General features: G+C 42.6%; 1 protein-coding gene across 3 annotated transcripts; it reads left to right on the top strand.

The window, feature by feature from the left end:
- Window positions 1-3: 3 nt before the first annotated feature.
- EWSR1 (EWS RNA binding protein 1) lies at window positions 4-27,381 on the top strand. Of its 3 annotated transcripts, none has more exons than XM_022551027.3 (17): window positions 4-129; window positions 4,439-4,475; window positions 4,613-4,664; window positions 5,908-6,031; window positions 10,958-11,144; window positions 13,385-13,552; window positions 15,659-15,870; window positions 16,788-16,968; window positions 19,720-19,757; window positions 20,292-20,324; window positions 20,613-20,731; window positions 23,877-24,006; window positions 24,782-24,904; window positions 25,302-25,464; window positions 25,834-25,931; window positions 26,571-26,823; window positions 26,987-27,381. In XM_022551027.3, exons 1-17 carry the CDS (start codon window positions 117-119, stop codon window positions 27,024-27,026), a joined length of 1,971 nt encoding a protein of 656 aa, XP_022406735.1. In that variant the 5' UTR covers window positions 4-116; the 3' UTR covers window positions 27,027-27,381. The 3 variants fall into 3 exon arrangements, with proteins under 3 accessions (XP_022406735.1, XP_022406736.1, XP_089750780.1); XM_022551028.3 differs by having other exon boundaries at window positions 19,723-19,757; XM_089894654.1 differs by lacking the exons at window positions 16,788-16,968; window positions 19,720-19,757 and having other exon boundaries at window positions 5-129.
- The last annotated feature ends 493 nt before the right edge of the window (window positions 27,382-27,874 follow it).

Below are 27,874 nucleotides of genomic sequence, written 5' to 3' on the forward strand. Positions count from 1 at the left end.
GCCTGGCCCGATGGTAGCGCCCGAGGTTGCGGGTTTCGCGCCTGCGCAGTGCGGTGCCTAGAGGGAAAGCGAGAGGGAGACGGACGTTGAGAGAACGAGAAGGAAGGAGAGAGAAAATGGCGTCCACGGGTGAGTGTGGTGGAACTGCGGTCGCTCCGGCGACGGCCGGGATGCCCAAATTGGGGGCCGCTCGTTTCTCGGGGTGGCCGGGACGACTGAGTGGACCTGCCAAGAAGGGCGTGAGGTACCCGTCGCGGCTCGAGAAGCTCGACGGCCGGCGTCCCCCTCCGCTCCCTCCCCTCCCCCAACTGGGCAGGCCGGTTCTGGAACCTTCCGGCGCCCCCCGCGCGCGGGGGCTCGAGGCGGCGGGTACGCGCGGGGCCTGCTTTGGTCTCCATTGTGTGATGGCCGTCGGGCCCCGCGCCCTGGGCAGCCCGCCACGTGGGCGGGGCCTGTGGCCTCTGGGCCCCCGCGTGGGGGTGGGGGGAGGGTTCGGCTAGGCTTCGGGCCCGGCACCCCGAAACCGGAGGTGGGGGTGGCCGGCGGCGGCCCGAGAAGCCGCAGGCCCGCTGACCCTCTGACTCTCCCCACCCCAACCCCATTTCCAGGGCGGCAGTCCAAGCCCGAGCGCTTCCTCTGCCTCACCGAGAAGACGAGGGAAAAAAGCAAATAAAAAAGGTTTCGCGGATTTGTGAGCCGAGGGGCGCCGACCTATGAGCGGGAGCCCCGTCATTCTTAAGGCCGGGTCGGCTGGGGCGTCCGGGGCCGCAGAGCTGCGTCTAAGGCGGGCTCCAACCCCCAAGCCGAACTTCTGCCCGAACTGGGGTTTAGATGGAGTGCCCTCCCCCGCTCCTTTACAGCCCCCCAATCGGCTGCCTCTTCGGGATTCGGTTTTTACCATTATTAATTCTCCTTACCGCCCCAAAAGGCAATTCCCAGAGCCATTTTTCAGCAAACGCCGAGGGAGATTTTTTGTATAAGGCCAACCCGGATCGTGTGGCCAGAAATCCCCACCGAAAGAAATTTCTGGCCTCTTTGACTTAGGGGAAACAAAAGGCCCCAGTCAGCGTTTGAATTATACTTAAGTAATCGTTTCGCACGTTTATTCGTTTAGGTTAAGCCGAGAGGCTTGTTTATTTCGTGGACTGATAGAAGAGAGCGGAAGGAGGCGCGGACTGGACTTTGAAAGCCCGGGGTGGGAGCTGGAATATGATGTCTGGGGTGGTCCTTGACGCCCGGAGTGTGTAAGAGAGTAGCCTAAACGTGACCTGCGGTTTGCAGCCTGTTCCTGCACTAACTTGTGGTTATTGGTTGAGTGGGGCATTTTTGCCTCCGGGGGTGTTCTTAGGCAGCCTGACTCCAGGCCTTAAGAAGCAGTTGGAGAAGATGGAAGATGGGAAAAGCTCTGAGTCCTTCAGAGTTTTAATTTGAAAAGGGTCCAGAATCCAGCAACGGAATGACAGTTTAAGAACTCTCCGCAAGTATGTGGTCAGTAAACAAGCAGGTAGATGCTGGCTGTTAGTGCCAGGGTACAGAGTGCCCCTAGAAGAAAGAACTCTGAAATAACCACAGTCTTACACACATCTTGGTGGGAAATGGTTTCCTCAAAGCCCTTTCCACCTTCCTCTTCCCTGCAGTGTTAGGATTTTGTAAGGAGGAGTGCTACCCTCCCTTCCCTGTTAACGTTTGGGGAGTAAATATGTGTGTTCAAATTTGTGTGTGGCTGGACTTGCCCCTTTTTCGTTCTACTTTGCTCAACCTCTTTTTACTGGTAACCACCACATCCTATATTAGAATTACAATTATGGATTATGTAGACACACAGTAGTAGGCCTGGCTGGGGGCCCTTTGCGGGGGGGGGTCACTAACTTATCTGGACTTTGGTTTCCTTTCAGTCCAAATGAAGGGGTTAGGCTAGACCTTTTAAGAGCTTTTTCAGCCTTTAGCTTCTGACCTTACAGCAAAGTATTTTGGCTCCCACAAAGTTGTCCCATAGTGACTTTAACTCATGATGTTAGTCTGAAACTCTAAATCTCTGCAGTTTCTTGATCGTGACTGCCTTAAAGTATCTAAAAGCCACCACCTTGGGTAATGTTAGTTGTTTTTTCTCCTCATGTGTAGCATATATAGAAAAGTACCTAGAGTATATGTCCACTTTAACGAAGAATTACAACGCGAACTCCCAGGTAACCACCATTCAGACCAAGAAATAGAACATTGTCAGCACTCTGGAAGTCCCCCACCCCCACCCCAGTCACAGCCCCTTCTCTTCTCAACCTGTCCTGTATTTTTAGTGTAGTCTTCAGCTGCAGATTGGGTAGTTAAAAAAACAAAACAAAACAAATAACTGCTAAAAAATCTGACAAATGTGTAACTGTAGATTTTTGAGGCCATATAATGTTTGTATGCTGTAGGTAGATAACATAAGTTCTCATGAAGCACATTTGCTACTTCCTGTAGCCCACCAATATGGGGCTAAATCAGCTGGTTTCCCATGGACCTGAGATCATTCCTTGTTCATGTCAGCTTCGCCACTTTGATGTTTTACATAACTGTTCTTGTGTAGCAGTCCTCTTGCAGACATTGAGCTTACATGTCAGCTATTTAGAATCATTTCTCATACAGAAGCCTCTGCAGAAGGTAGTTTGAAATATTTGATTTTTGATGCTTCATTGGTATGTTTATTTTGTAACTACAACATGGAAGAAGTGATTTGCATTTAGTTTTTTATATGTCACATACAGAGCTAAGATTGTCTTGAACAAATCAGTTTGTTCATTATACATAGCCTTTGGCCGTTGATCTGATAATGTTGATGATTCAGGGTTCTGAGTTAAGGGTGTACAGAGGAAGGAAAGTGGTCAAGTGAAGTGTAGAGAGATGAAAAATGAGCTAAGTTAAAGAGATGGATTCAGCAAAATGCTCTGGGGGCAGGCCAGGTGAACTGTGAAGCAGGCTTTGAATGGAGTGGGATTAGAAACCCCTCCACAAAGAGCTGTCAACTGTTGCTTTCAGGTGAGGGACTATTTTCTGATTGGAGAAGAAAGGACCCTTTGGTCTGCCTTAATGACAGTGTTGCCTTATAGAATAAGATACATAGTTCTTGTGGAGAGCAAAGAATTGGGCAGAAAAAAAAAAAAGAATTGGGCAGGATTTTAAAAAAATAATTACTTTAACTTCTTTAAAAATATATGTTTGATTCAGTAGTGCCATGAAAACCTCTTAACCATTTTGTTTTCTGTTTTCACTACTTGCAGACGCCTCAGTGGACCAGAGGGGTTTTTTTGTTTTCACTTTTAGTCCTTTTTTGTGCGTGTTGTAAATTTCTTATGAAAAGGAAAGTTGTAGGAAGCTTTACTTAGAGAGGAGAGGGGAAGATAAGTTGTTTTTTTTTTTTAAGTTGAAATCACTTGAGTTTAAAAAGATGATGTTACCTAAAACCAAGTTATTCCCCCAAAGATTAAATGCTTTCTCCTCTGCCAGTTATCATGATTCTGCCTTGACTGCTTCACTTGTACTTACAATGTGTCTAGTTTTTTAATTATTCTACAGATGTAGCCCTCATATAGTCAGCAAACCCTTTAGAACACTGGATTGAGATGATTGTCCTCTTGTTTTCTGCCATTTCATTTCACAGTCCTCCTAGGGAATTATGGTTGGTCTAACTTGCTAAAGTGAGGGAGTGATTTTTTTTTTTTTTAACTAGTTTTTGAGGAGATGTAGCTACTGGTATAACCATTCTGGTGTTAAACATTGTTATATTGTTGCATGCCTCCTTTTTATATGAAGGTAAAACTTCCGATCCTCTTGAGTTTATCTTGTTCTCCTGTTAGTTTTAGGATGATGATCATATATTTGAAATGACAGCCTACAGTTAAGGGAAGTTTGTAGTCATGGGAACATGCAAAGTATCTTTGCCAAATCAGATGATCTTGACCTCATTAGCTGGCACTTTGTTCAAATTTTCTGTTTAACTGGCTCAGATTTTTTTACTTTGGTGTTGAAAGATAAGAGGTACTCATTTGGAGCTGTGTTGTCCTGTAGGTCCTCTCAATACTGTGGTATTTTTTTTTTAATATATTTATTTTATTTATTTATTTTTGGCTGTGTTGGGTCTTCATTGCTGTGTGTGGGCTTTCTCTAGTTATGGTGAGCGGGGGCTTCTCTTGTTGTGGAGCACGGGCTCTAGGCACACGGGCCTCAGTAATTGTGGCACACGGGCTTAGTTGCTCCATGGCATGTGGGATCTTCCCAGACCAGGGCTCGAACCTGTGTCCCCTGCATTGGCAGGCGGATTCTTAACCACTGTGCCACCAGGGAAGTCCCTCAATACAGTTTTTAAAATTCATCTTCCTGCCACCTGAATTCCTTCCTCCCTTTTTTCCTTTCTCCTTGTAAACGTTGGCTTCACACTATTTTCTCTCCTTGTTTTCTCTAGATTACAGTACCTACAGCCAAGCTGCAGCCCAGCAGGGGTAAGTCAAACTTTTACAGCAGTACCTTGGGTGTGATTCGTTGTTTTTTAGAGTACAGAGCCTCCTTTAATGGTAGAGGATTTAGTAATGGAATCTGGATTTCTATATTCAGTTCTTGCATTTAATTTCTCTTACAGCTACAGTGCTTACACCGCCCAGCCCACTCAAGGATATGCACAGACCACCCAGGTAATCTTTAAGATAATTATTTGTGGCTGCATCCCCAAGTTAAATATTTCCATCAGCCATTGAAACAATAGCTAGCACAAATCTTCTTCAGAAATTAGGTAGTAGAAGAGTATAATGTGCTTGTAATCATAAAATACACAGGTGTTTAAACTTTCACAGTGGGAGTGCCATTGTAATGAAACCATCCTCAAACTGGGAGTTGCTAGCTCTCCTTTCCTCCCTAGTATGGTTTCTCAAGTTAGGTGTTTTGCTCCATGCTTGTTCCTTCTACATATTTTGTGTTTAAATTTATTTAACTTAATCATACAGCAGTTCTGCAGAGGAAGGTGATATTATGACATTTTGCAGATGAAAAATTGCAGTGCATAGATACTACACCATTCGCCACTGGTCACACATTAAGTGATGGGTTAACTCTTATGGGTGCCTAACTATAGGGCTTTTGAGCTCTTTCTAGTACGTGAGTCTATTCTAAAGTCTAGGCTAGCAGATACTAGAAATTAGCCACCTAGTGTTCTCAATATCATCTCAAGTTCTGAAATGGTCTGTGGCATAAAATGGATACAGTAGCTCTGCCATGGAAACATTATAGGACAGGCAGAATGTGATGTCTCTGGCTGATCTTACATAACTGGTCATTCACATCTAGAATGTGATCTTGCTAATATCTGAAAAAACAGTTCATTCCTTGCCAGGTTTTAAGTATTACTGATGTCCAGGTTCAAAAGACAGCAGTCTTGCTGTCTTAAGACATGCAGCGTTCTTGTTCATTTTCTTTGAAGTGGTATGATAATTTTTAAAATTTTGTCTCAAGGTGAAAATATAGTTTTCAAGATTGTCTGACAGATTTTAGTCCCATTTTCATTTTCATTGTTCATTTTATATTCCTAGCATTTGTTTCCGTTTGCTAAAACTGCTACACTAAGTGCTGGCAATTACACACCTGTTCCCTCATTGTTAATCATTTGAGGGCATCTTGTTAATCTCCTGTATCGTTAAACTGTGGTTTTGCCTGATTATCTCAGGAACTTTTTTGTAGTTTATGAAAATATGAGTGGATTAGATAAGGAGAAACAAGCATTCATGATACTGCGATCACTTGTCTGTTTTTTTTTTAACCTTTTTATTAGAAAGCATATTTTTGACTTTGGTTTTCCAATTTAGGAACTTAGAAGTCAGTCCATTTTATTGCTAAAATGCAAGATTCATATATGAAGTTCTTAAATCCATTTTCTTTGAGCAGGCATATGGGCAACAAAGTTACGGAACCTATGGACAGCCCACTGATGTCAGCTATACCCAGGCTCAGACCACTGCAACCTATGGGCAGACCGCCTATGCAACTTCTTATGGACAGCCTCCCACTGGTAAGACTCTAGAGAGACTTTGGGGTTACATTAGCTAGGGTGTTTGCTAAGAAGCTTGTTACTTGTGCTCTTGGGTGTATATTCTGGTTGATACCTTGGCGTTTGGGAATCCTTTATTCTTAGGAGGAGCTGGGGGTTTTTGTTTTGTTTTTTTCCTTTTCATTATATTCTCCTTGAGGGATCTCTGATAGAATGTGGGTGGGATAAATTCCAAGGGAAAAAAGAACTTTTCATGCTAGCTATTTTATACAGTGTATTGAGTAATCTCACGACAAAATAGAGAATATATAAGAGATTGTGCTAATGCTAATACTGGGAAAGAATGAGCCTTCTTAAACTGAGCTGCTTAAAAATCAAACTGATTTTCACATCTGTTTGCTTCATCTGATAGTGTGCCCTCTACTTTTTGTTTTGTGCTTTCCACAGTAGAAGGGACCAGTACAGGTTTGACTATCCTGCTCATTCTTGCATGGGAATTGCTTTCCATCTTGTCTAACCCTGTAATGTTAACCCTTTAGGTGTTTTCATTTGTTTAACCCTCAAACTTTCTAACATCACACACAATAAGGTGCTAATGGAAAACTGCTTCAGGTGCCATTCGCAGATTCATGTCCCTTTTCTTTATGTGATTTTGGGAAAGGTTTCGCTTTGTTTTATTTTACATTATTTTGTGTCAAGCCTTAATAATAGTTGTTCACCTTCTCAAAGGTATTTCAGGTGACTACTCCCCAGCTGATTTCCCCCTATTCCCTGAAGGATAGATTGCATGATTAGATTTATTCAGAGGAACAGATTGCCACCTTGCATGTATTATGTTTGTCTGTTGGTTGGCTTCCGGTCCAGACACGTTTTATTTTCTGTTTAAATGTTAATGAATTATTTTAATCCATAGTATGCCTTAAATATATATGTAACAGCATTCCAGGGAGCAAAAAAAAAATTATTTTAAGAATTAGAATAAATTGTATCCTAATACTGGGGTTGAAATGGAGCCTGTGAAAATTTTACAATAACTTTTTATGTTTGGTGCTGTGTGACATTTCAGGATCCCTACCTTTAAGATGTAAAAACTTTGATTTTTCAAACTATCTTTAATCCCAAGTTATATATGGTCTATCAGAGTCATTAGTAGGGAGAAACCCACCTGTAATTTATCTCACTTCGTGACAATGTCCTGGATTTGATGGGAAGTATTTCCTGATCTGTCTCATTAATGCATATCATTGAATAGGATGGGAAATGTTTAAACTTTCTGTGGGTGTTGGCAACTGTAGGAAGAGCTGGAACTGAGACTCTGCAGTTTGTATTTTGAGCACAGAATTTTGAAATTGTGAGATGAACTTTACATTTTCAAGCTATTATGTTTTTAATGAGATGTAATTGACATATAACATTAGTTTCAGGTATACAACATGATTCAATATTTGTGTATGTTGTGAAATCACCACAGTAAGTCTAGTTAACATGAATTACCACACATCCTTTTGATGAGAACTTTTAGGATCATCTGTCTTAGCAACTTTCAAATATACAATACAGTATTGCTAACTGTAGTCATCATGCTGCACATTACATCCCCATGACTGATTTATTATAGCTAGATGTTTTGTATCTTTTTGACCTTAACTTATTTTAAAAATAAGTATCATCTGAAGTAATACAGCTTAGATCTAGCCTTTGGAGCCTTTGGATCATTTTATAAGAACATGATAAAGTCATTTATAGGAAATACAGTAGTCTTCTAGATTCTGTGGAGCCATGTTTTCACTTTGTAGTTTATGGAAGACCCTTCATATCTCCCCAAATTCTTCCATCAGCTTTTGGACTGTAGGAACTAAAATTAAACCTAGTGAGCAGATTGAGGCTGAACCAAACCAAGCAGGACCCTGACAGTAGTAAGTAGGTTCAGGAACACTTAATGCTTTTTTCCTTACCTCTTACTGTCTTTACACATAAAAGTCACTGGATAGGGCTTCCCTGGTGGCGCAGTGGTTAAGAATCTGCCTGCCAATGCAGAGGACGTGGGTTCGAGCCCTGGTCCGGGAAGATCCCTCATGCCGTGGAGCAATGAAGCCCGTGCGCTGCAACTACTGAGCCTGCTCTCTAGAGCCCATGAGCCACAACTACTGAGCCCACGCGCTGCATCTAAAGCCTGCCGCGCTCTAGAGCCCGTGCCCTGCAACAAGAGAAGCCACCACAGTGAGAAGTCCGCGCACCACAACAAAGAGCAGCCCCTGCTCGCTGCAACTAGAGAAAGCCCGCACACAGCAACGAAGACCCAACACAGCCAAAACTAATAAATAAATTTATTTTTAAAAGAGTCATTGGATAATTATTAGAAGAAATATATAAAAAGACACTTACAGAATATTTTAAAATTAAGCTTCATGAGAGGGAGCTATATAAATCTCAACTCTTAATTGGAATAGAAATCTTAGACTTTAGTTTTTACCGTTGAGGTTGAACAAAAATTCTGGTTTGTGTGATGTTTCTTACTACCCTTTTCCTTAAATTTATCAACACATAGTAGATATGTTGTCTTTTTGCTATTGGTCTTTTTTATTGTCATTAAATCATTTTGCTCTGTTAATTTTTGCTCATTTTGATTGGCTGCTTGTGCGGGTACTACAATTAATTAAAAGATTATTAATTTTTTAAAAAGATGATTAATCAGTGTCTATTTGTGTAATCTTTAGCACTGCAAGGCTCTTGCTGGATACTTCTATGACACGAGTTACTGCCCTTGTCACTTTTTGTTGTTGTTTTTTAATTGTTCTTCTTATAAATTTTTTTTTTAACTGTATTTATTTATTTTTGGCTGCATTGGGTCTTTGTTGCTGCCTGCGGGCTTTCTCTAGTTGCCGCAGGCGGGGGCTACTCTTCGTTCCGGTGCGTGGGCTTCTCATTGCGGTGGCTTCTTTTGTTGCAGAGCACGGGCTTCAGTAGTTGTGGCTCGCGGGCTGTAGAGCACAGGCTCAATAGTTGTGGTGCACGGCTTCGTTGCTCTGCAGCATGTAGGATCTTCCTGGACCAGGGCTCGAACCCGTGTCCCCTGCATTGGCAGGCGGATTCTTAACCACTGCACCACCAGGGAAGTCCTCTTCTTGTAAATCTTATAGATGGCCTGTCATGTAGGGGAAAAAAAAAATCTGTGTAGGAGTAATAGGGTAGGTGGAATTAGATTCCAGTAAATAAATGAGTGCTTTATGTAGTTGACATTAGGATTCTGCAAAGAACTTTTAAATAAACAGTTCAGATGAATAATATGCCAACTTGAAAAACTTCCAGTGCTTGGGGCTCCCTGTTTGAGAAGGAAATATGTGTATAATTAATTTCAGAATTTCCCTAAAATGTTTGGGATGGAGAAGAAAGTAGTATACTCTGTGCTACAAAAGATGACACTTTAGATTGTACAAAGGGAAGTTGGTATTTGTTTTTGGCTATTTGTTGGTATTTGGCTAAGTTGGTATTTGTATTTATTTTTGTGTATATAGTGAGGACACTTTATTCTAACTGAAGTTTAAGTACTGAAACATTTTTACTTTAGTGAGATTTGGGTTTTTCTTTGATGGACATAAATGCTGACAGCTAGACCCAACTTTTTATTGCATGGCTTACTTGTGCTCGTTGACCGTGAGGGAGGAGTAGGAGGGAGGGAAGCCAAGCACCAGGAAAGGTTATAATACTTCTTGTAGGAAAGGGACGCAAGTTAGGAGCTGCAGGTCCAGGGGTGGGAGTTGTCACATTCCAAGCCCAAGTTCCAGATGAAAGGGCATGGATCCCAGGAATTCCCTGGCAGTCCAGTGGTTAGGACTCCAGGGTCTGGGTTCAGTCCCTGGTCAGGGAACTAAGATCTTGCAAGCCGAGCAGTATGGCAAAAAAAGAAAAGGGCATGGATCCTGCCTGGTTTGGCAGAGGCAGGAACTAGGGAAAGAGCCTAGCTTGGGCTCTGCACACCTGTGACAATAGGTCTGTAACATTTGGTTAGGGAAATAGCAAGGGGGCTGCAGAGTCCTTCTCCAGTATTGCTGAGCAGGAAAAAGACTCATTTGCTTGCGGTGGGTAAATAAGAGAAATGGGGTGGGTAATTTGATGACCGGCTTAGAATCTCAAATGGTTTTATTATGTGAAAAACATTTACCTTTTCATTGTTTATTTTGGGAATGTTAACTTTAATTTAAAATAATTTATCAGAAAAGTTAAATAGGGAAAGCCTTTGTTGGTCATGTACATAAGCAAATATAATTTGTAGTATGTCTTTATTACTAATGTGCCATTTCAAATCTTAGTGCCGGTAACAAGCATTTTCTTAGTTGTTTGTTACCTGAAACAAAATTAGCAGTTCTTAGAGTGTTTAATCAATTGTTAACATCTCACTGAAAATTAAACACATGTTCTCTGCAATTTCCAGTTTCCTTAAACATGAACTGCCCATGATGCTTGGGGCTGAAAGCAGATAGTTCCAAATGATAGGTTTTAATGCTAAAACTTGTACCTGGATCATTATTTTATAGCTACTTAAAGATGTTGTGTCATTTGCCTTTTACCTCCCTTTCTGTGACATTTTATTCCTGTTGGATTATAGAATTAGTGAAAGCAGACTTGTCCCCTATTGAATGCTTTCGAGGTGGGGGCAAAGGGAGCCCTTTTTTCTATACCAGCACTTTCTGTGGCCTACTCTCTCTCCTCCTTTCTTTTAGGTGTGGTTTAGAGCAAAAGAGACAGTGCTTTGCTGAAAACTGAGTATTTTCAGAGAACTTAGGCTTTAAATATTGGTTTGTTGCTATTTTTACTGAAGGGGAAATATTTAAAGGAGCTAAATATCATGATGGTTGAAAGTAGGTGGTTTACAGATTGTCCTGTTAATGAGTGTCTAGGCAGGTCTCTGAGGAGCCAGAAATCTGACGTAGCTCTCCTTTATTCCAGGATATTCTACTCCAACTGCCCCCCAGGCATACAGTCAGCCTGTCCAGGGGTACGGCACTGGTGCTTATGATACCACCACTGCTACAGTCACTACCACCCAGGCCTCCTATGCAGCTCAGTCTGCATACGGCACTCAGCCTGCTTATCCAGCCTATGGGCAGCAGCCAGCAGCCACCGCGCCTGCAAGGTAAGGCCCCCTCACCTACTCCTAACACAGCATCCTCAGGCTTTCAGAAAAGAGAGCAAGCCTCACTTAGAGAATGTATGACTTGGTTCCTTTGTAATGCTTACTCACATACTTAGGTGTTAATTAATTGTTCTTCACCCGCTACAGTCACACCACAAACAGTACTCTTCATTTAGTAGAGAAATGGTGCCATCCAGGGGCCAAAATGAGGAATGTCACTGAGTGGGTTGTCTAGTTTCAGAAGAGTGGACTTTTCGGTAGGAGGAAGCTGGTTATTTACTTTGCTAAACCCAGAAGAAAATTGAGTGTGGTTTCCTCACAACAACTGATAGAATTGTACTTTGATGCTTTTACCTTTGGTTTTATTGACCCTGTAAATGGGTAACACCTTTCTCTTTGGGAAGAACACTAGTTCACAGTTGGGATGGGGGTAGAATCATGTGGTTCAAGAAATAGTCACACGATCCAGTTGTCAGTAAAGGGTATATCCATATCCAGAAGTCAAACGTCGGTGACATGATTTTCTCTGTATTATGTATTGGGTTGGTAATCTAACTATCCCAGGCAAGTATAAATTCTTAACTGGGTGCTCTGCTATAGGGTGAATATTTGAGCAGAGTTCATACTCCGTGACTGATTAGCAAGTAAACAGTATTAATTATTACTTAACAGAAGATTTCAGGTCTTTGCTTTAGGCAATGCACTTAGGTGGCTTCTGCATACAGTCTTGAAGGAACATTGAATTCTGGTTTGAAAGAAGACTTTTTAGGGAGTAAACAAGAGATCAACTTGTAACCTAGACTTTTTGTCTGCTGTAGAGGTAAGAAATTAGCTCTGGCAAACACTCATGAGATTACTTCTAAAATGCACAGTGAGTAATCAGAGCTACTTGGTAATTTACCTCTTCTAGACAGCCTGTGCAGTGGTTAGTGTTAAGCTGATTCCTGTAGGGTCCCAATTCAGTTGACCTAGAGTGTTCTCAGATGTTTGAAGTCCCATTTGATGCTCCATTGCAACAGTATATCCAAGCCATAGCTGGGGGGCGGGGGTATATACTAATTGGTCTTTGAATAAATCATCCTTTTTGGTTCCTTTTAATTTTTCGATCCTTAACACTTTATAACAGCTGTCTTGTGATCAGTGATAGCTACTCCCTTTTCCCCTAGAAAGAGGGGGCTTGTGACCTGTTTCAGCTCTTTGGAGAAACCAGTGCTTCCACATCCTCCCTGGTCTGCCTGCTGATTCTTGGGCTTTGCTTAAAATAGCATATGCTCACTTTGCTACAACCCTGTTATAAACTGTTAAGGTAAAGGGATAATAGAAACCTTTTTTTTTTCCTTGGGATTAAGATTGGTTTTCGTCATTTAACAAGGATATTTTCCAGTTCACCTGAGCGTGAGAGGAGTGTGTGTGTTTGTCTGTCTCCATCCCTGTGTGTGTCCCTGCCCTACTCTGGTATTTCCATTATGGAGACTGAGGCAGGGTTAGATTAATTTATGGCAGTTCAAGTTAGGAAATGTTTTTTTCAGGTCTGTTCTTAATAGATGAGAAACATAAAAAGAGACATAAACCCACAGATTGTCCAAACTTATAAATGCCATGGACTTTTGTAAATGTTACTCTGACCCAGAATTTGCATTATTGTTAAAGTTTCTTGTTTGTCTTTAATGGTCCTTTTTGAGAAAAGGCATTTTCTTGCCGAACAAACCACCTCCCCTCCCACATCTCTTAAAATGGGCAGCACAAAGCATTGTAACTGCCTTTTTTTTTTTTTTTTTTTTTGCGGTACGCGGGCCTCTCACTGTTGTGGTCTCTCCCGTTGCGGAGCACAGGCTCCGGGCACGCAGGCTCAGTGGCCATGGCTCATGGGCCCAGCCGCTCCGCGGCATGTGGGATCTTCCCAGACCGGGGCACGAACCCGTGTCCCCTGCATCGGCAGGCAGACTCTCAACCACTGCGCCACCAGGGAAGCCCGTAACTGTCTTTTGTAGCTGCTGATATGGAATGAATGGAGCATGTTGATGTCTCTTCTGTGGATGAGATTAAGTCTCCCCCATCTTTAGTGTTGTCTTCCAGCAGAAACAGTTGGACCGACATTGGGTTTTGATGTAGTTCGCTTTGCAATTGTATATATTTCCAAGCTCAATACTAACATTGCTTATTGCTCATAGATTGTAGAGTTCTTACCCAAGAATTTTGTGGTTGAGAAAAAAGTCTCACTTTTTTATTTCTCCTTTTAGACCGCAGGATGGTAACAAACCCGCTGAGACTAGTCAACCTCAATCTAGCACAGGGGGTTACAACCAGCCCAGCCTAGGATATGGACAGAGTAACTACAGTTATCCCCAGGTACCTGGGAGCTACCCCATGCAGCCAGTCACAGCACCACCATCCTATCCTCCTACCAGGTCAGTCTTCTCATTCTTGTGTCCAGTGAGCTAGTAGAATAACAAAACAGATTTTTTTTCAGGCTGACCAGCTTGCTTCTGCTTCCTCAGGTGGGCTATGTTATCTGACTCTCCCAGTGATAAGCCTGACCACATATTATACATTAAAACCTCAGTCCTAAAAAAAAAAAAAAAAAAAAACAAACACCTCAGGTCCTAAGTTCTGATAGCAGTGCCTGACAGTCAAAAACTCTTCTCTCTAAATACGTTTTTATCACTCTAGGTTTTTTCTTTGAATTTTTTTCTTTTAGTTTATTCAGATGAGAAACAATGAAAGCAGGTAAACAGAACCACAGAAGCCACATTCTCCGATGCATTTGAGCTGGGTAAAGTGCAGGGCATTATTTTTTCGAAAAAAAGAAAGTTCACCTTAATCATTTTATATTTAAAGGTCCATTCATGCAGCAGGCTTTTTTTAAAATAAATTTATTTAGTTATTTATTTTTGGCCGCATTGGGTCGTCGCTGTGTGCGGGCTTTCTCTGGTTGCAGCGAGTGAGGGCCACTCCTGGCTGCAGTGCGTGGGCTTCTCATTGCGGTGGTTTCTATTGCTGTGGAGCACGGGCTCAAGGCATGCAGGCCTCAGTAGTTGTGGCTCGTGGGCTCTAGAGCGCAGGCTCAGTAGTTGTGGAGCACGGGCTTAGTTGCTCCACGGCATGTGGGATCTTCCCAGACCAGGGATCAAACCTGTGCCCCCTGCATTGGCAGGCGGACTCCTAACCACTGGGCCACCAGGGAAGTCCATGCACCAGCCTTTTAACGGTTAGGCCAAGGCCCTTCCTTTTGACTAAGAGTTTACTTGTTCTGTATTTTGTCTTACATTAACCACACCAGCAGCTACAATGTCCAGTTTTGGTTTCTTTAAAGTAGAGGAAGAACTGCAAGTTCTCACATTTAATTTGATGCAAGTTTTCAAATGAATTGTCTGAATTGTGTCCTAAAGTGTTAACTTAGTTTTGGTAGAATTAACAGTTCCCCTTTTTGTACTCATTTCATTGGTTTATACATTAAAGTACAGCAGACATGAGCAGGCTTATGAGCCAATACAGCTGACTGGTAAGTGTCTCTGTTCAGCTTGGAGCAGCAGTGGGCAGGGCTCTAGCAGTTCTTCCACAGGGCCCACCCACAGCTGTCATGCTGAGAGCACTTAATCTGGCTAGTGGAATAGGTGCACTTAGTGTGAAGAGAGGCCTTTGAATCCTTACAGCTGTGGTGAGGGAGGTGGTGATACTTAAAATTGTTGTTCTTAGAATTAAAATTGTAAAATGTGTTGTCTTTTTGGTTTTTCATTATGGTTCATCCAGAGTTTAATACCAGTTCTTTCAAGCTTTATTTCTGTGTAAGAATGTATCTTTGTTTAGTTTCCCTGCTCTGTAGTTGACATGTGTGAAGATGAATATCAGTGTAATATTCATCTTTCATACAATGCCTTGATACTGACGTTTCCTTGTCCATCTTTTCTTTATTAATGCCTGGATTTCGTAGATGATCAGGCATGTCTGAAAGTTTGAAACAGTATACATACCAAAGCAGTTTGAAACTTAGACTTATCCTCAAGAGAAAAGTGGCCAAACACACACCAAGTGGCCTTTTAGCTTCAGAAAAATTGTCATCACTCAAGGGAATTATTGGAGGCAGCCTTAGGACTGAATACCGCACTTAACTGCCTCATTTTTCTCAGTGCCTTTTTTGCTGGGGCAACCTTCCCTGGCAGCACATCTGCATATTCTTCCCTTAATACAGGAAGCACCTAAACTCCCCAGTTTGCCTTGAATTTGGTTGAGAATAACTATTGTTTTCATGAGGGTGGGGGTAAAGGAGAGGCTCTAGGGTTGTACATTTTATAAATGGGTTGTTTTTAATAATATCCCCTCCCTTCCATTCAGAGTTTTATTCTGAATACAAAAATATTTGCTTATTTTAAATTCATTGTATGTTAATATGTAGAAAGTAACTGCATTTTTAAGGATTTCTATGTCATGTACTATTTATGTCTCATGTTTAGGGGACTAGAAAAAATAATAAGTCTCTCCTTCCTAACAAGCTCTTTTTTTTTTTTTACTTTCAGCTATTCTTCTACACAGCCGACTAGTTATGATCAGAGCAGTTACTCCCAGCAGAACACCTATGGGCAGCCGAGCAGCTATGGACAACAGAGTAGCTATGGTCAACAAAGCAGCTATGGGCAGCAGCCGCCCACTAGTTACCCCCCCCAAACTGGATCCTACAGCCAGGCTCCAAGTCAATATAGCCAACAGAGCAGCAGCTACGGGCAGCAGAGTGAGTTGCTAAGAGAGAAAACCAAATAAGAATGGTTATGTTTGGAGTTTCTGAAATGGGGAAATGCTCTTTACTATTGTGTACTTTTGAACTCCAGGATGCATCTTGAAGGTATCATATCCTGGCTAATATCCTGGCTTTTCTCCAATTTAATTGTTATTAGTATGCCTTACAAGAAAAGAGAGTTTGTAACTGACCAGAGAAAATGTTGTAGACTGCCAGCCCTGCTCTCTTTGGGGAGGTTATATACAGTGAGTGAAGCCAGCATTTCTTATGGCCTGCCCACCCCAGCTTATTAAGAGAGAGTGAGCAGGTAGCTATTGAAGACTACTGCAATTTTGATAGTTAACAAAATGCTGTTTTGTTTTTATTTACATTCATAAAACAAACCAAAAAAAGTTTCACAGAATGCTTACAGTTTTATGTGGGAAAGCAACCAAAAACTCAAGAAACTGTCTTCACAGTTTAATCTCTTACCTGGATTGTTGTTGTCTTTTAACTAAATTCCATCCTGAGTATGTCTCATTATGACAATGAGATGAGCAGTGCTACTTGATGGAGACTACCCCTTAGCAACCCCCAAGAAACCTGGCTCCATTTTTGTTTCTTGAGTGTGGTTTAAAGAAGCAACTTTTTAAAGACATCTTAGGATACAGAACCCTGTAAACTGTTGACCAGAGTCCTTTTTTTGTTTGGGAGTGGTTTATTCTAGATGAACTATATGAGGTTACTTCAGCCTTAATGAGCCAGTTGTTCTTGTTGAACTTTAAAAAGATCAGGGGTGCTTAATCAGGTGTAAAGAAGATGGTACCTTGGTTTGTGCCTTGCAATTGAGAATTCTGTGATTCCAGGAGAAAGTACAACAGGCAGTGGTGTAAATGCTGGTCCACGGCTTACAGATGTGACTCTTTCCTCAGGTTCATTCCGACAGGACCACCCCAGTAGCATGGGTGTTTATGGGCAGGAGTCTGGAGGATTTTCCGGACCAGGAGAGAACCGGAGCATGAGTGGCCCTGATAACCGGGGCAGGGGAAGAGGGGGATTTGATCGTGGAGGCATGAGCAGAGGTGGGCGGGGAGGAGGACGCGGTGGAATGGGGTAAGAGCAAACCTTTTCTCCTTTTACCTAATTTTGTTTCATCCATAGGATTTTCAATGGAAAGAAGGGACTGAAAGACATAAGAAATTTATTTCTGCATTTCCATGGATAATCTGATGAGCCCAAGCCATCTTCCAAAACATGGAAATGTCATCTCTGTGGCATATCTAGAGGCAGTTTGCTTTTTTCAGTGCCAATCTACTTGGTTGGGATGGGGAGAACAAAGAATGGTTTTGAAATTAGAGCTTTCAGTTCCCTTCATGGTTTCCAGAGGTCCAAAGCCTCTGTGGGTAATAAGACTTGGGATGGAACACACACAACTCTTAAAACAACCCTAGGTATTTAACTAATTGCTTCTGAATGGTTGTCTTGAAATACCTGGTATATATACTGCAAAAAAGGAATGCAGCTGTCTTCCACAATGTTTGTCCCCAACTTCTGTTTGTACTCGGAACTGTTGAACATAACGATGAAGATCTTGGTTCCATAACCCTTGAACTATGGCCTGAGGTGCACCTGGTACACAAGAAGTCCAATAGCTTTTTGAAGAGTAATGTATATAATTATGGGATCACTCTTCCCATTGGAGATTTTGAGAAGTCTAAATCGGTTTGACCATTTTAATTGATGGCACAATCTGGTTTAGAAAACTTTGTTTAGATCAGTAACATAACCCTGCTACCTGTGCCTACCCTTCCCCTCCCTTCTCCCATACCCTCTCCCCTTTCTGGTGTCTGTACTTTGATGAAGGTGAGGTATAATGTTGGTTAACATAATCCAGAAGGCTTAGTTCTGTGTGTGTTCTGTCCCTATATAAATAGTAAAAAAGTTATGCAGAATGTTAATGTAGGTATAAATTGGATTTGGTGCCACTATAGGTTCAAGGAAAAACTGAACAGAATTTCTTTAGAAATGTACTTCAAGATTAAAAAGTTGGTCTTTATTTTTTACATTAGCAATCTGTTTACTATTGAACAATACTGGTTTAAAATACTGTTTTGCATATTCTGCATAACTTAAAAAGTCTTCGGTGAAATCTTTATTGGAAGAAAGTCATTTTACAAGATGCAAAAACTTACGAATAATTTGGTATAAAGTAAAATTAATATTCTGATTTGAAGAATGTCATTCCATTATAAAGGTTTCACCTTCTTTATGGATGTTTTAAATAGATGTAGACACTTGAAATCACTATCATCACGTTTCCAATCACCTAGAATCCTAGTATTTTTTGATTGCAAAACCAATTTCAAGTTTATTCATTTTAATTCTCCAGAAGTAATAATTCTACTAATTTTGCTAGACTTTGCTAGTAGAGGGGTTCCCTCTTTCTGGGTGAGAAGTCTCTCCTGAAGCCATAGAAAACATCATGGCTTTCCTCATAGGTTTTTCAACAGACTGTGAAGCAGTCGGTTGGATCCTTTGGGGACAGGACAAGGGCTTTCCCCTCTCCCCTCTTTTTTATTGTGGTGTGGTGATGGTTTTCAGTGTCTTCTGCAGGTAAGGCACTCAATGTTGTTAACATGCCCTTTTTCATTGCCTCAGTATTTTGATATTTTCGTTGGCTGTTAAACGTGGAAACTTTTTAACATGCTTTGTCGCATTTATATGCTACAGGTTACAAAGTGAGAGCCTTGTATACACTTCAATACTTAAAAAGTACCCGTACTCAGTACTCAGCCGGCAGCATAATGAAAAGTGGGACTAGACACGGTGTCCATATGGAGAGGACAAATATACATAGAATATTTTTAACAAAATGTATTCATTGTATAAATGGAATCCTTCTGTAACTTTGGTAACTGCATACTTGTTGTTTGGTAATGAACCAGAGGAGGTATAATACTCTAGAATTGTGTAACATTAAAGTGTAAACTTTTGTGTTTAAAGAGAGAGAACATTTTATGGTGTGTACTTTTAAAAAGGAAACAAAGCTGCATGCAACAGCTTGAAATTGTATATTCAGGTATTAAAGGTGCAATACTGGTTAGAAAAAGCTCAGGGCCTCCCACTGAGGAGCTGCCTTTATTTAATTTTTTAAAAAAGAAACAGGCCCAATTCATATTTCTTCTCCCTTTAATACATAAGGCGGTGATTTTATACTGCCATTGTCATTGTTTTCAACTGGTATGTCTATAAAGTTGCACCCCCATTCCGTGGAGCCTTGGTATTTGTTGTAAATTCTCCTTTCACAGCGATTGTTAAACCCATTAGTGCCCTGAAATGTATGGCTTTATGCTGAAGATCGGCTGGATGCGTCCTCTGGTGTGTGTTGTAGGCCTTTACTTCGGTGTCTCCTGCTTTATTATACTGTGACTTGTTAGGAAGCCCAGGGCCTCACTTGGCTCTCCCCTGGGAGAGGTTGAGGGTGCACCTTTATGAACATGAAAAGATTCAGTTACCCCAGCTTGCTACTTCTCTCCACACCAAGCTCTCCCTGTTTTTCAGCTGACGGGGTGGGTGTTTGGGATGTATTTTTTCCCCAATTTGCCAAGTATTGCACTATTAATACCAGCCCCCCGAAATGAAAGGAACCAACCACAGTGGTGTGTACAATCAGACAAGCAAGGTTGTATATAAAGGAAATTTGAGCGAGCTGCCCTGAAGAAAGGCATAGTGACAAGATGAGAGAGATGCATTGTTTGGAGATGTGTTTAGCCAGTGCCCTTCTTCCCCACGAGCCCCCACAAGGCTCAGAGCGGTACTGGCTTTTAAAGGGAAAGGCCTTCATTTCTTCGTTTATCCCCCCAGCAGCGCTGGAGAGCGAGGTGGCTTCAATAAGCCTGGTGGTAAGTTTTTGAGTATTACCATGGATAGTGTTTAAAAAAAAATACAGTCAGTATTTAGAAAACTATAATTTTATATTAGTTTCATAAGCGGTTTAAAAATGATCTATACAAAAGAGACTAATGGGTACTGCCGGCATTGTCTTAGGGGTAATAAGGTTAACCTATGGTTACAAAACAAAGGGTAACTTGAAGTATTGAGCAACTGCTTCTGTAATATGGGGGAGAATACAGTTTTAAAGTTTGGTTTATTTGGAGGAAAAAATTTGACTTAAATTTAACACTAATTTGGCACATAAGCATTGAGAGTGTATTTGGTTAATGGTTTAAAAGCAAACCAGCAAAGAAAAAGCAAACCCTAGCAAACCTTTCACAGATGTTAAAGGGGCACTGCTCCATTTTAGCAGTGCGGGTCATTTTGAATTTAATGAAGCCCCATCACATGGTGGTGTAGTAGATAGCTATGTGTGTTTGTAAGGTTTGTAGCTTGCAAGACGTGCACTAACAGTATTTTATATGATCTTTCCTGGTTGGCAGGACCCATGGACGAAGGACCAGATCTTGATTTAGGTAACTCCAAGTTCCTGATTTTTATATTGTGCTTTATAAATGAATAGCACAGAAGCAAGTGCGTGTTGGGGTTCAACAGCCTGGTAAATCAATGGGATACTCTTGCTGTCAAGAGCAGTTTGGGGCTTCCTTTATCAAAGTAAACCAAGAGTTCCATGTCATTCTTATTAGTAAGGTTGGTAGTTCTCTTAGCTTTGTGATGAATACCAGTGGGCAGTAGTGACCATTGGTTAATAAGCTCTAATGGATACATGACAATAACTCCCTTTGTCTACTTTTCTCTGGAAGGCCCACCTGTAGATCCAGATGAAGACTGTGACAACAGTGCAATTTATGTGCAAGGATTAAGTGACAGTGTGACTCTAGATGATCTGGCAGACTTCTTTAAGCAGTGTGGAGTTGTCAAGGTAAGTAAAAGCGTGACCATGTGATCTGGCAGATCTTTCAACCACTTCCTTCTGGACTGTCCATATTGTGGTTTGCTCCTTAAAATACAAAAAGCAAAAAACAAAAATTTTTTATAGAAAAGAAATGCTAAACATGATTTAAGGATACTTGATAACTCAGGGTCATTTTTATAATTATCATGTTAATTGTAAGAATACTTAACACGAACATTACTTATTGTGAAATACAGAATATGACATAGTTTTAAAAATAACACTTACGTATCCATATCCCCAGACTAGGAAGTATGGCTTTATATGAGTACCTTTGAAGTACCTGGTATATGTCTTCCCAGTTTTACCCCTTCTCTCAACTCCCATCCTGAAATTTATCATTCCCTTTCTTTACTTTATAGATGTGTCCTCAGTAATATTTTGTTTTACATAATTTTTGAAGAGTATTAAACACTATTGTAAGGCAGTATACTGGGAAACAAACAGATAAGAACCCTTGGAGTTTACATATAGTGGGGAACATATTGTAAAAAGGAATATAGTTGTACTATGTTCAGTGATCGTGATTGTTAGGGAGGAAAATAAATACAGCAAGATAGAACAGGGATAAAATGAGGAACAGAGCCACTAGGAGCAGGGAAATAATTTCAGAATAGTGGAGGGAATAGTGAGGCAGGAGCTTGCCTGGTAAGCTCAAAGAAGCTAGTGTGGCTAGAATGGTTTGGTCTGAGCTGCTGTAATGGTGGTGGGGTCTGCAAGTAACCACAAAAAGTGCCACAAGTGTTGATTTTGGTAGGCAAAATACTGATGAGTAGGCAGATTTGCAAATTTGAATCCATGGATAATGAGAACCCACTATGTCCAGGTGTAGAACTGCTGGTTCTTAAGATGTGTACAGTGTTTAACCTCAAAATAACTGTCTGGCTGACCAGCTTAGACTCCCACTGGCACTCTGACTGCACACCTGCCACAGCCTCACCGGGAATCGCCTTTTTTTTTAACTTTCACTAATCTGGTAGAAGAAATGTAATTTAATTTGCTTTTTCCCTGATCATTAATAATGTTATAACGGCACGCTATCTTCTTTGAAATACCTGTTTGTGTTTTGTACGCATTTTTCATTGGGTTGTTTGTCCTTTGTTGCAAATACAGGTCTCCCAGTTTGTGGCTCACTTTTTTCTTTTTTTGGCCGTGCCACACAGCTTGCGGGATCCTAGTTCCCCGACCAGGGATTGAACCTGTGCCCTCAGCAGTGAAAGGGCAGAGTCCTAAGCGTTGGACCGCCAGGGAATTCCCTGTGGCCCACTTATTCATTTTTTTTTTGATGAGTAGAAGTTCTTAATTTTACTGTGGTTGAACTTAGAGGTCATTACCTTACTGGTTTGTGTCTTTATTTTCTTCCATTTGCAAGACCTTTTATTCCGCAACATCTTTTGAAAGAGCCATCTTCTCCCTGGTGGTGTATAATGCTTTCACATAGAAAGTACACCTCTACCTGGAGCTGTTTCTTGGCTGTTTTGTATACTTGGTTAATTTGCATGATCCTATGCTAGTAGCACTGCTAATTACTCTATGCTTGATATTGATACCTAGTAAGGCAAATTCTTCTGTTTTATTCTTTTTCTTCAGAAATGTTTTGTTGTTTACTCCTTGCTCTATACATTTTATATATATATACATTTTAGAACCAGTTTATGAAGTTCCTTTAAAAACCCCAATTGGAGGAATTCCCTGGCGGTCCAGTGGTTAGGACTCCACACTTCCACTGCAGGGGGCACTCGTTTGATCCCTAGTCAGGGAACTGAGATCCCATATGCTGTGCAGAGCGGCAAAAAAACCCACAAAAACCTATTGGATGTTTACTGAACCTGTAAGAATTTTATTTATTTTGGCTGCATCGGGTCTTCGTTGCTGCATGTGAGGGCTCAGCAGTTGTGGCACACGGGGTTAGTTGCTCCATGGCATGTCTTCCCAGAGCAGGGATCGAACCTGTGTCCCCTGCATTGGCAGGCGGATTCTTAACCACTGCAGGGAAGTCACTGAATCTATAAGAATTTGACCCATTAACATTGTATTTCTCCATTTATTAGGTCTTTGGTAAAGCCAATCTCCTTAAAAGTTTTGCAGATCTTTTTAGATTTATTTTTTAGTTAATGGTCTATTTTGAATGGCATTTTCTGATCCAGCGATTTTGGTAAATCTTAAATCATATAAGGAGATTTCTCTCTACTTGTGAATATGTTTATTTGGGTATGTGGGGTTTATGCGTAGTTAAGTGTTTACTATCAAAGTTTTGTAAAATTACAGATTTTAAACTGACATACCCCATCATTCGTACCATTTCGCCACATTTCCTTTCAGTGTTTATATGTATGTCCTTTATAAAAACATACGTATCAGCATATATATATATTATATATAACATATGTATCGTAATTTATCTATAAATGCAGATAAGAGTTTGATCATATGCAAAAAACACATAAAGCCATATTCTTGTGCAGTGTGGCTCTTGAATTCAAGCCACTTGCATCTGGTGTTGAGCTGAAAAACTAGTCATCTGTTCTGTCTCGAAAAACTGGCTGTGTTGAACTTGAGATAACCAAGATCCTTTTAGAACACTCAACTTGAGATAACCAAGATCCTTTTAGAACACTCACAGCCCTGTATGTCATACTTAATGATTATAATTTTTACTTTATGTGAGGTGTGTCTTATATGATGGCATCAAAGCCTGCCTGAGTCCTAAGAGGTGGCTGCTCACTGGGTGCCTGTTAGTGTGACCTACAGGGTGTTGGGGCAGGTGCAGGGACACAGGAAAAGGTGGCTGGGGAAGGAACGGGACCTGTAAAGTTCATTTACACAATTTGGAACTTTGGTTTTATGATAAAACCTATTTTGGTTTTATGATAAAACATCTAAGAGGGAAAGTCTTCTAAGTACAGATTTGTGGTAGCTATTTAGGAAATAAGTCCCATAATTCCACCACTCAGATAAACTATAACAACATCCTTCTGAATGTGTGTCTGGAAAATTTACTGGTTTTTGACGGTAAAGAACTTGGATGGAAAAGAAAAAGAAGAATTTCACATGGATTTTCCCCTGAAAACTATATTCTGGTCACAGCTTCATTATGCTATTTTATGCCTAGATAAACAAGAGGACTGGACAACCCATGATCCATATCTATTTGGACAAGGAAACAGGAAAGCCCAAAGGCGATGCTACTGTATCCTATGAAGACCCGCCAACTGCCAAAACTGCCGTCGAGTGGTTTGATGGTAGGAACCCTAGGTCAACAAGGGTGTGCTCCTAGCCTTCTTAGCTCTGCCTCCTCTGGGGCACACAGAAGGTCTGGTAGCAAGTGTTGCCTGTGTCAACTTGTGGGTAAAGAAAGGGTCTTGCTCTAATGTATTAATTCTGGCTGTTAAATGTTGTTCTCTTAAAGTGGTTCTAGGGACCGGGGACAGATAGGTTCTCCCTCTGTGTGGCTATAGGACATGGCAGGAAGGAGGACCTCAAGAGCCAGAGGAGCAAGAAGATCCTCTGTCTGCTCCTGGAGGAGCACTGGATGGCTGCTGGGAAGTGCTTGTCACGCTCCCCTCAGCCACGTGAGGGCCTGGGCGCTGACCATGGGTTAAGAGATCCCTTACTTTCAGTCATTGTTGTTCAAAGCCTCATGCTAAAGTTGTAATTCTTCTCTAAGGATGTCAGAGGTGCAGAAAGTCCCACAGACACCTCAGCCGTTTACATTTGCGTTTACATATATATGTGGCTTTGACATTGATCCTGGAAATTCACTTCGCACAAAAGTGTCAGAAAGTTCTGCCTCTCCTATTTTTTTGTTTTCTGTTTGTTTCTTTTAAAGGCTTTTCTGGCCTTGCCTGTAAAAATCTTAGGGAACATCATGGGTGGGCACCCTTGATGAAGCAGGAATGGTTGGTTTGATATAGGGGGCGGGGTTGGTGAAAGGAGTCATCTAACCTTGCCTGGTCCCTCAAGGGGACTAAGAGTTGGAAGGTTGGGAGTAATTGGTGTTCTGTTATCTTGTTTCAGGGAAAGATTTTCAAGGGAGCAAACTTAAAGTTTCTCTTGCTCGGAAGAAGCCTCCAATGAACAGCATGCGGGGAGGAATGCCCCCCCGTGAGGGCAGAGGGATGCCGCCGCCGCTCCGAGGAGGTATTTACTGGATGCTGTCTCTGGGCTCTTTCTGTGTTGCTTTGGGCTCTTTCTGTGTTGCTTTGGAAGTTTTTAGTACACTTGTCTTTGAGGAACTTGGTTTCTAGAGTGAAGGCAAGCCCATTAGCAATACTGAAAAGGTAGATCGATATTAGACTATTGGGAACCGCACTGCCTGGGGTTTAGCCCTGGGCTGTTCTCTTCATCTGCCCTCCCCTCCTCAAGTTGTTGTGGAGCTAACTGCAGTGATGATAGTGACTAGCCCTTGGGCCTGTGGGAAAGTATGGGCCAGGTGATGGGGCAGCGACAGCTGTGATCTCTGTTTCTGTTTCCCTTCATGAGACGTATGCCTGTAGCAAATCTGGGGCTGCAAAGAGGCGGTTTATGCTTATTGCAGGTCCAGGAGGCCCAGGAGGTCCTGGAGGACCCATGGGTCGCATGGGAGGCCGTGGAGGAGACAGAGGAGGCTTCCCACCAAGAGGGCCCCGCGGTTCCCGAGGGAACCCGTCTGGAGGAGGAAACGTCCAGCACCGAGCTGGAGACTGGCAGTGCCCCAATCCGTATGTACGGGGCACACTGATAGCCTACTAGTGCAGTCTCCCTACATCTTGCCCCATTTCCATTCTGGGGAGGCCTGCTGGATTCTTTTCATCCGCAGGAGCGTAATGATGATCATGATGGCTCTGCTGGGGGTGGTGGTGGTAGTCGGTCCTTTACTGGCTGTTTTGGAGCCTTCGGGAGACGGTCACAGTCCACTGGACTCAGGCCCACATGGTTGACTTTGCTGGATCAAACTCTGGTGCTATGTGTGTTGCTGCCTGAGGCTCAAAAGCCATTTTCTGTGGACTCAGTAATTATGGTGGTTTCTGCTCAGGTGGTGCCTTTACTTGTTCACTTAAGTGATACTGTTGTGATGTAACTTCATGCAGGGGGTGTGGAAACCAGAACTTTGCGTGGAGAACAGAGTGCAACCAGTGTAAGGCCCCAAAGCCTGAAGGCTTCCTCCCACCACCTTTCCCACCCCCCGGTAGGTACCCTCAATTGGCACTAACCTCTTGTGTTGCCCAGACCAGGTTGGCAGCCCTGGACACGGGCTCTTTAAGTTACACGGTTGACCCTTGAACAATGCGGGGGTTGGGGCGCTGGGCCTCTGTGCAGTCAAAGAAAATCCACTTAGGGGCTTCCCTGCTGGTGCAGTGGTTGGGAGTCCGCCTGCCAATGCAGGGGACACGGGTTCGTGCCCCAGTCAGGAAGATCCCACATGCCGCGGAGCAGCTGGGCCCGTGAGCCCTGGCCGCTGAGCCTGCGCGTCCGGAGCCTGTGCTCTGCAGCGGGAGAGGCCACAGCAGTGACAGGCCCGCGTACAGCAAAAAAAACCCAAAAAATCCACTTTCGGCCCGCCCTCCACATCCTCAGATTCTACCAACCTCAGATTAGAACTGTAGTTTTTATATTTAGTGGGAAAAAATCGATGTATAAGTGGACCCATGCACCTCAAACCTGTTGCCGTTGTTCAAGGGTCACCTGTAGTTCCATCAGTTCTAAACTGTGACCCAGGTGTTTGGGGTAAAGTATCCGTTTCTGCGGGGGGAAGACAGCAGATCCTGAGGGGACCTCTGCGTTCACCCATTCTCTCTGTCCTCTCCTGTACTTTCCCTTACCTTAGGTGGTGACCGTGGCAGAGGTGGCCCTGGTGGCATGCGGGGAGGAAGAGGTGGCCTCATGGATCGAGGTGGTCCTGGTGGAATGTTCAGAGGTGGCCGTGGTGGAGACAGAGGTGGCTTCCGTGGCACCCGGGGCATGGACCGTGGTGGCTTTGGTGGAGGAAGACGAGGTGGCCCTGGGGGACCCCCTGGACCTTTGATGGAACAGATGGGAGGAAGAAGAGGCGGGCGTGGAGGACCTGGAAAAATGGATAAGTATGTGGTGGTAGAAACAGCTGTGGAGCACAGGGCCCATTGGGCGGCAGGTCTCACCTGTTCTGTGGGAATGAGGCAAGCAGCTCAGCTCAGGGCTGTGGAAGGGCTTCCTTTCCTCTCCCCATTTTTAACACATTGCCCCTTTTTCCTTTTTGCCCTGCAGAGGCGAGCACCGTCAGGAACGCAGAGACCGGCCCTACTAGACGCAGAGACCCCGCAGAGCTGCATTGACTACCAGATTTATTTTTTAAACCAGAAAATGTTTTAAATTTATAATTCCATATTTATAATGTTGGCCACAACATTATGATTATTCCTGTCTGTACTTTAGTATTTTTCACCATTTGTGAAGAAACATTAAAACAAGTTAAATGGTAGTGTGCCGAGTTTTTTTTTCCTTCTTTTAAAGATGGTTGTTTAACTAAGACTAAACAATGGGAATCCCTTGTGAGCATGCTCAGTATCATTGTGGAGAACCAAGAGGGCCTCTCTAACTGTAACAATGTTCATGGTTGTGATTTTTTTTTAAATAAAATTCCAAATGTTTATAAACCGTCATCCTTCTCGGCCTCTGTTCTGCAGCCACTGCACATCTACTTGGAGCATGTCCCCAGCCCCCCAGATCACAGCTCATTCAAGCGTCATGTGTGAGGAAATCTGAATGGTCAAGATGTGACAGTGCAGTGTTGGTCACGGTGCTGCTGGCAAGGAAAGGGGGTTCGAGTGTCACTTTGACCCTGAGCCGTGTCTCAAGGGAACGTCATAGCCCAGGTCTGTCGATTTGCAGTGGGGGGGGGCACTGTGTTGGGGATCCATGGCTGGGAGCCCTCTGAGGGAGCTTTGGGTCACAGGGCCCTCTGAACGCCCCTCCCAGCAGTGGCGGAGTTGGTGGGCCTCTGAGCCTCCACACACTTCAGGACGCAGGTCTGCCTTAGTGACAGCTAAGGAGGGGAACCGTTTTTATATTTCCTACTTAAGTGGTAGTGGTTATTGTGCTTCCTTGATGTTATGGGGTTAGAGTTTTAAAGTTAAACAGCCTAAAACTAAAATG

Source organism: Delphinapterus leucas, chromosome 14, assembly GCF_059928025.1.
Source record: "Delphinapterus leucas isolate spDelLeu-1000000601 "Yukka" chromosome 14, BTC_Dleu_Yukka2, whole genome shotgun sequence".
Classification (NCBI taxonomy): domain Eukaryota; kingdom Metazoa; phylum Chordata; class Mammalia; order Artiodactyla; family Monodontidae; genus Delphinapterus; species Delphinapterus leucas.

Bases quoted from the DNA above. Each gene is read 5' to 3' on its own strand.
- EWSR1 (XM_022551027.3), top strand. The intron at 15,871-16,787 runs GTGAGTTGCTAA...CTCTTTCCTCAG, and splicing joins CAGCAGCTACGGGCAGCAGA to GTTCATTCCGACAGGACCAC. The intron at 19,758-20,291 runs GTAAGTTTTTGA...CCTGGTTGGCAG, and splicing joins TGGCTTCAATAAGCCTGGTG to GACCCATGGACGAAGGACCA.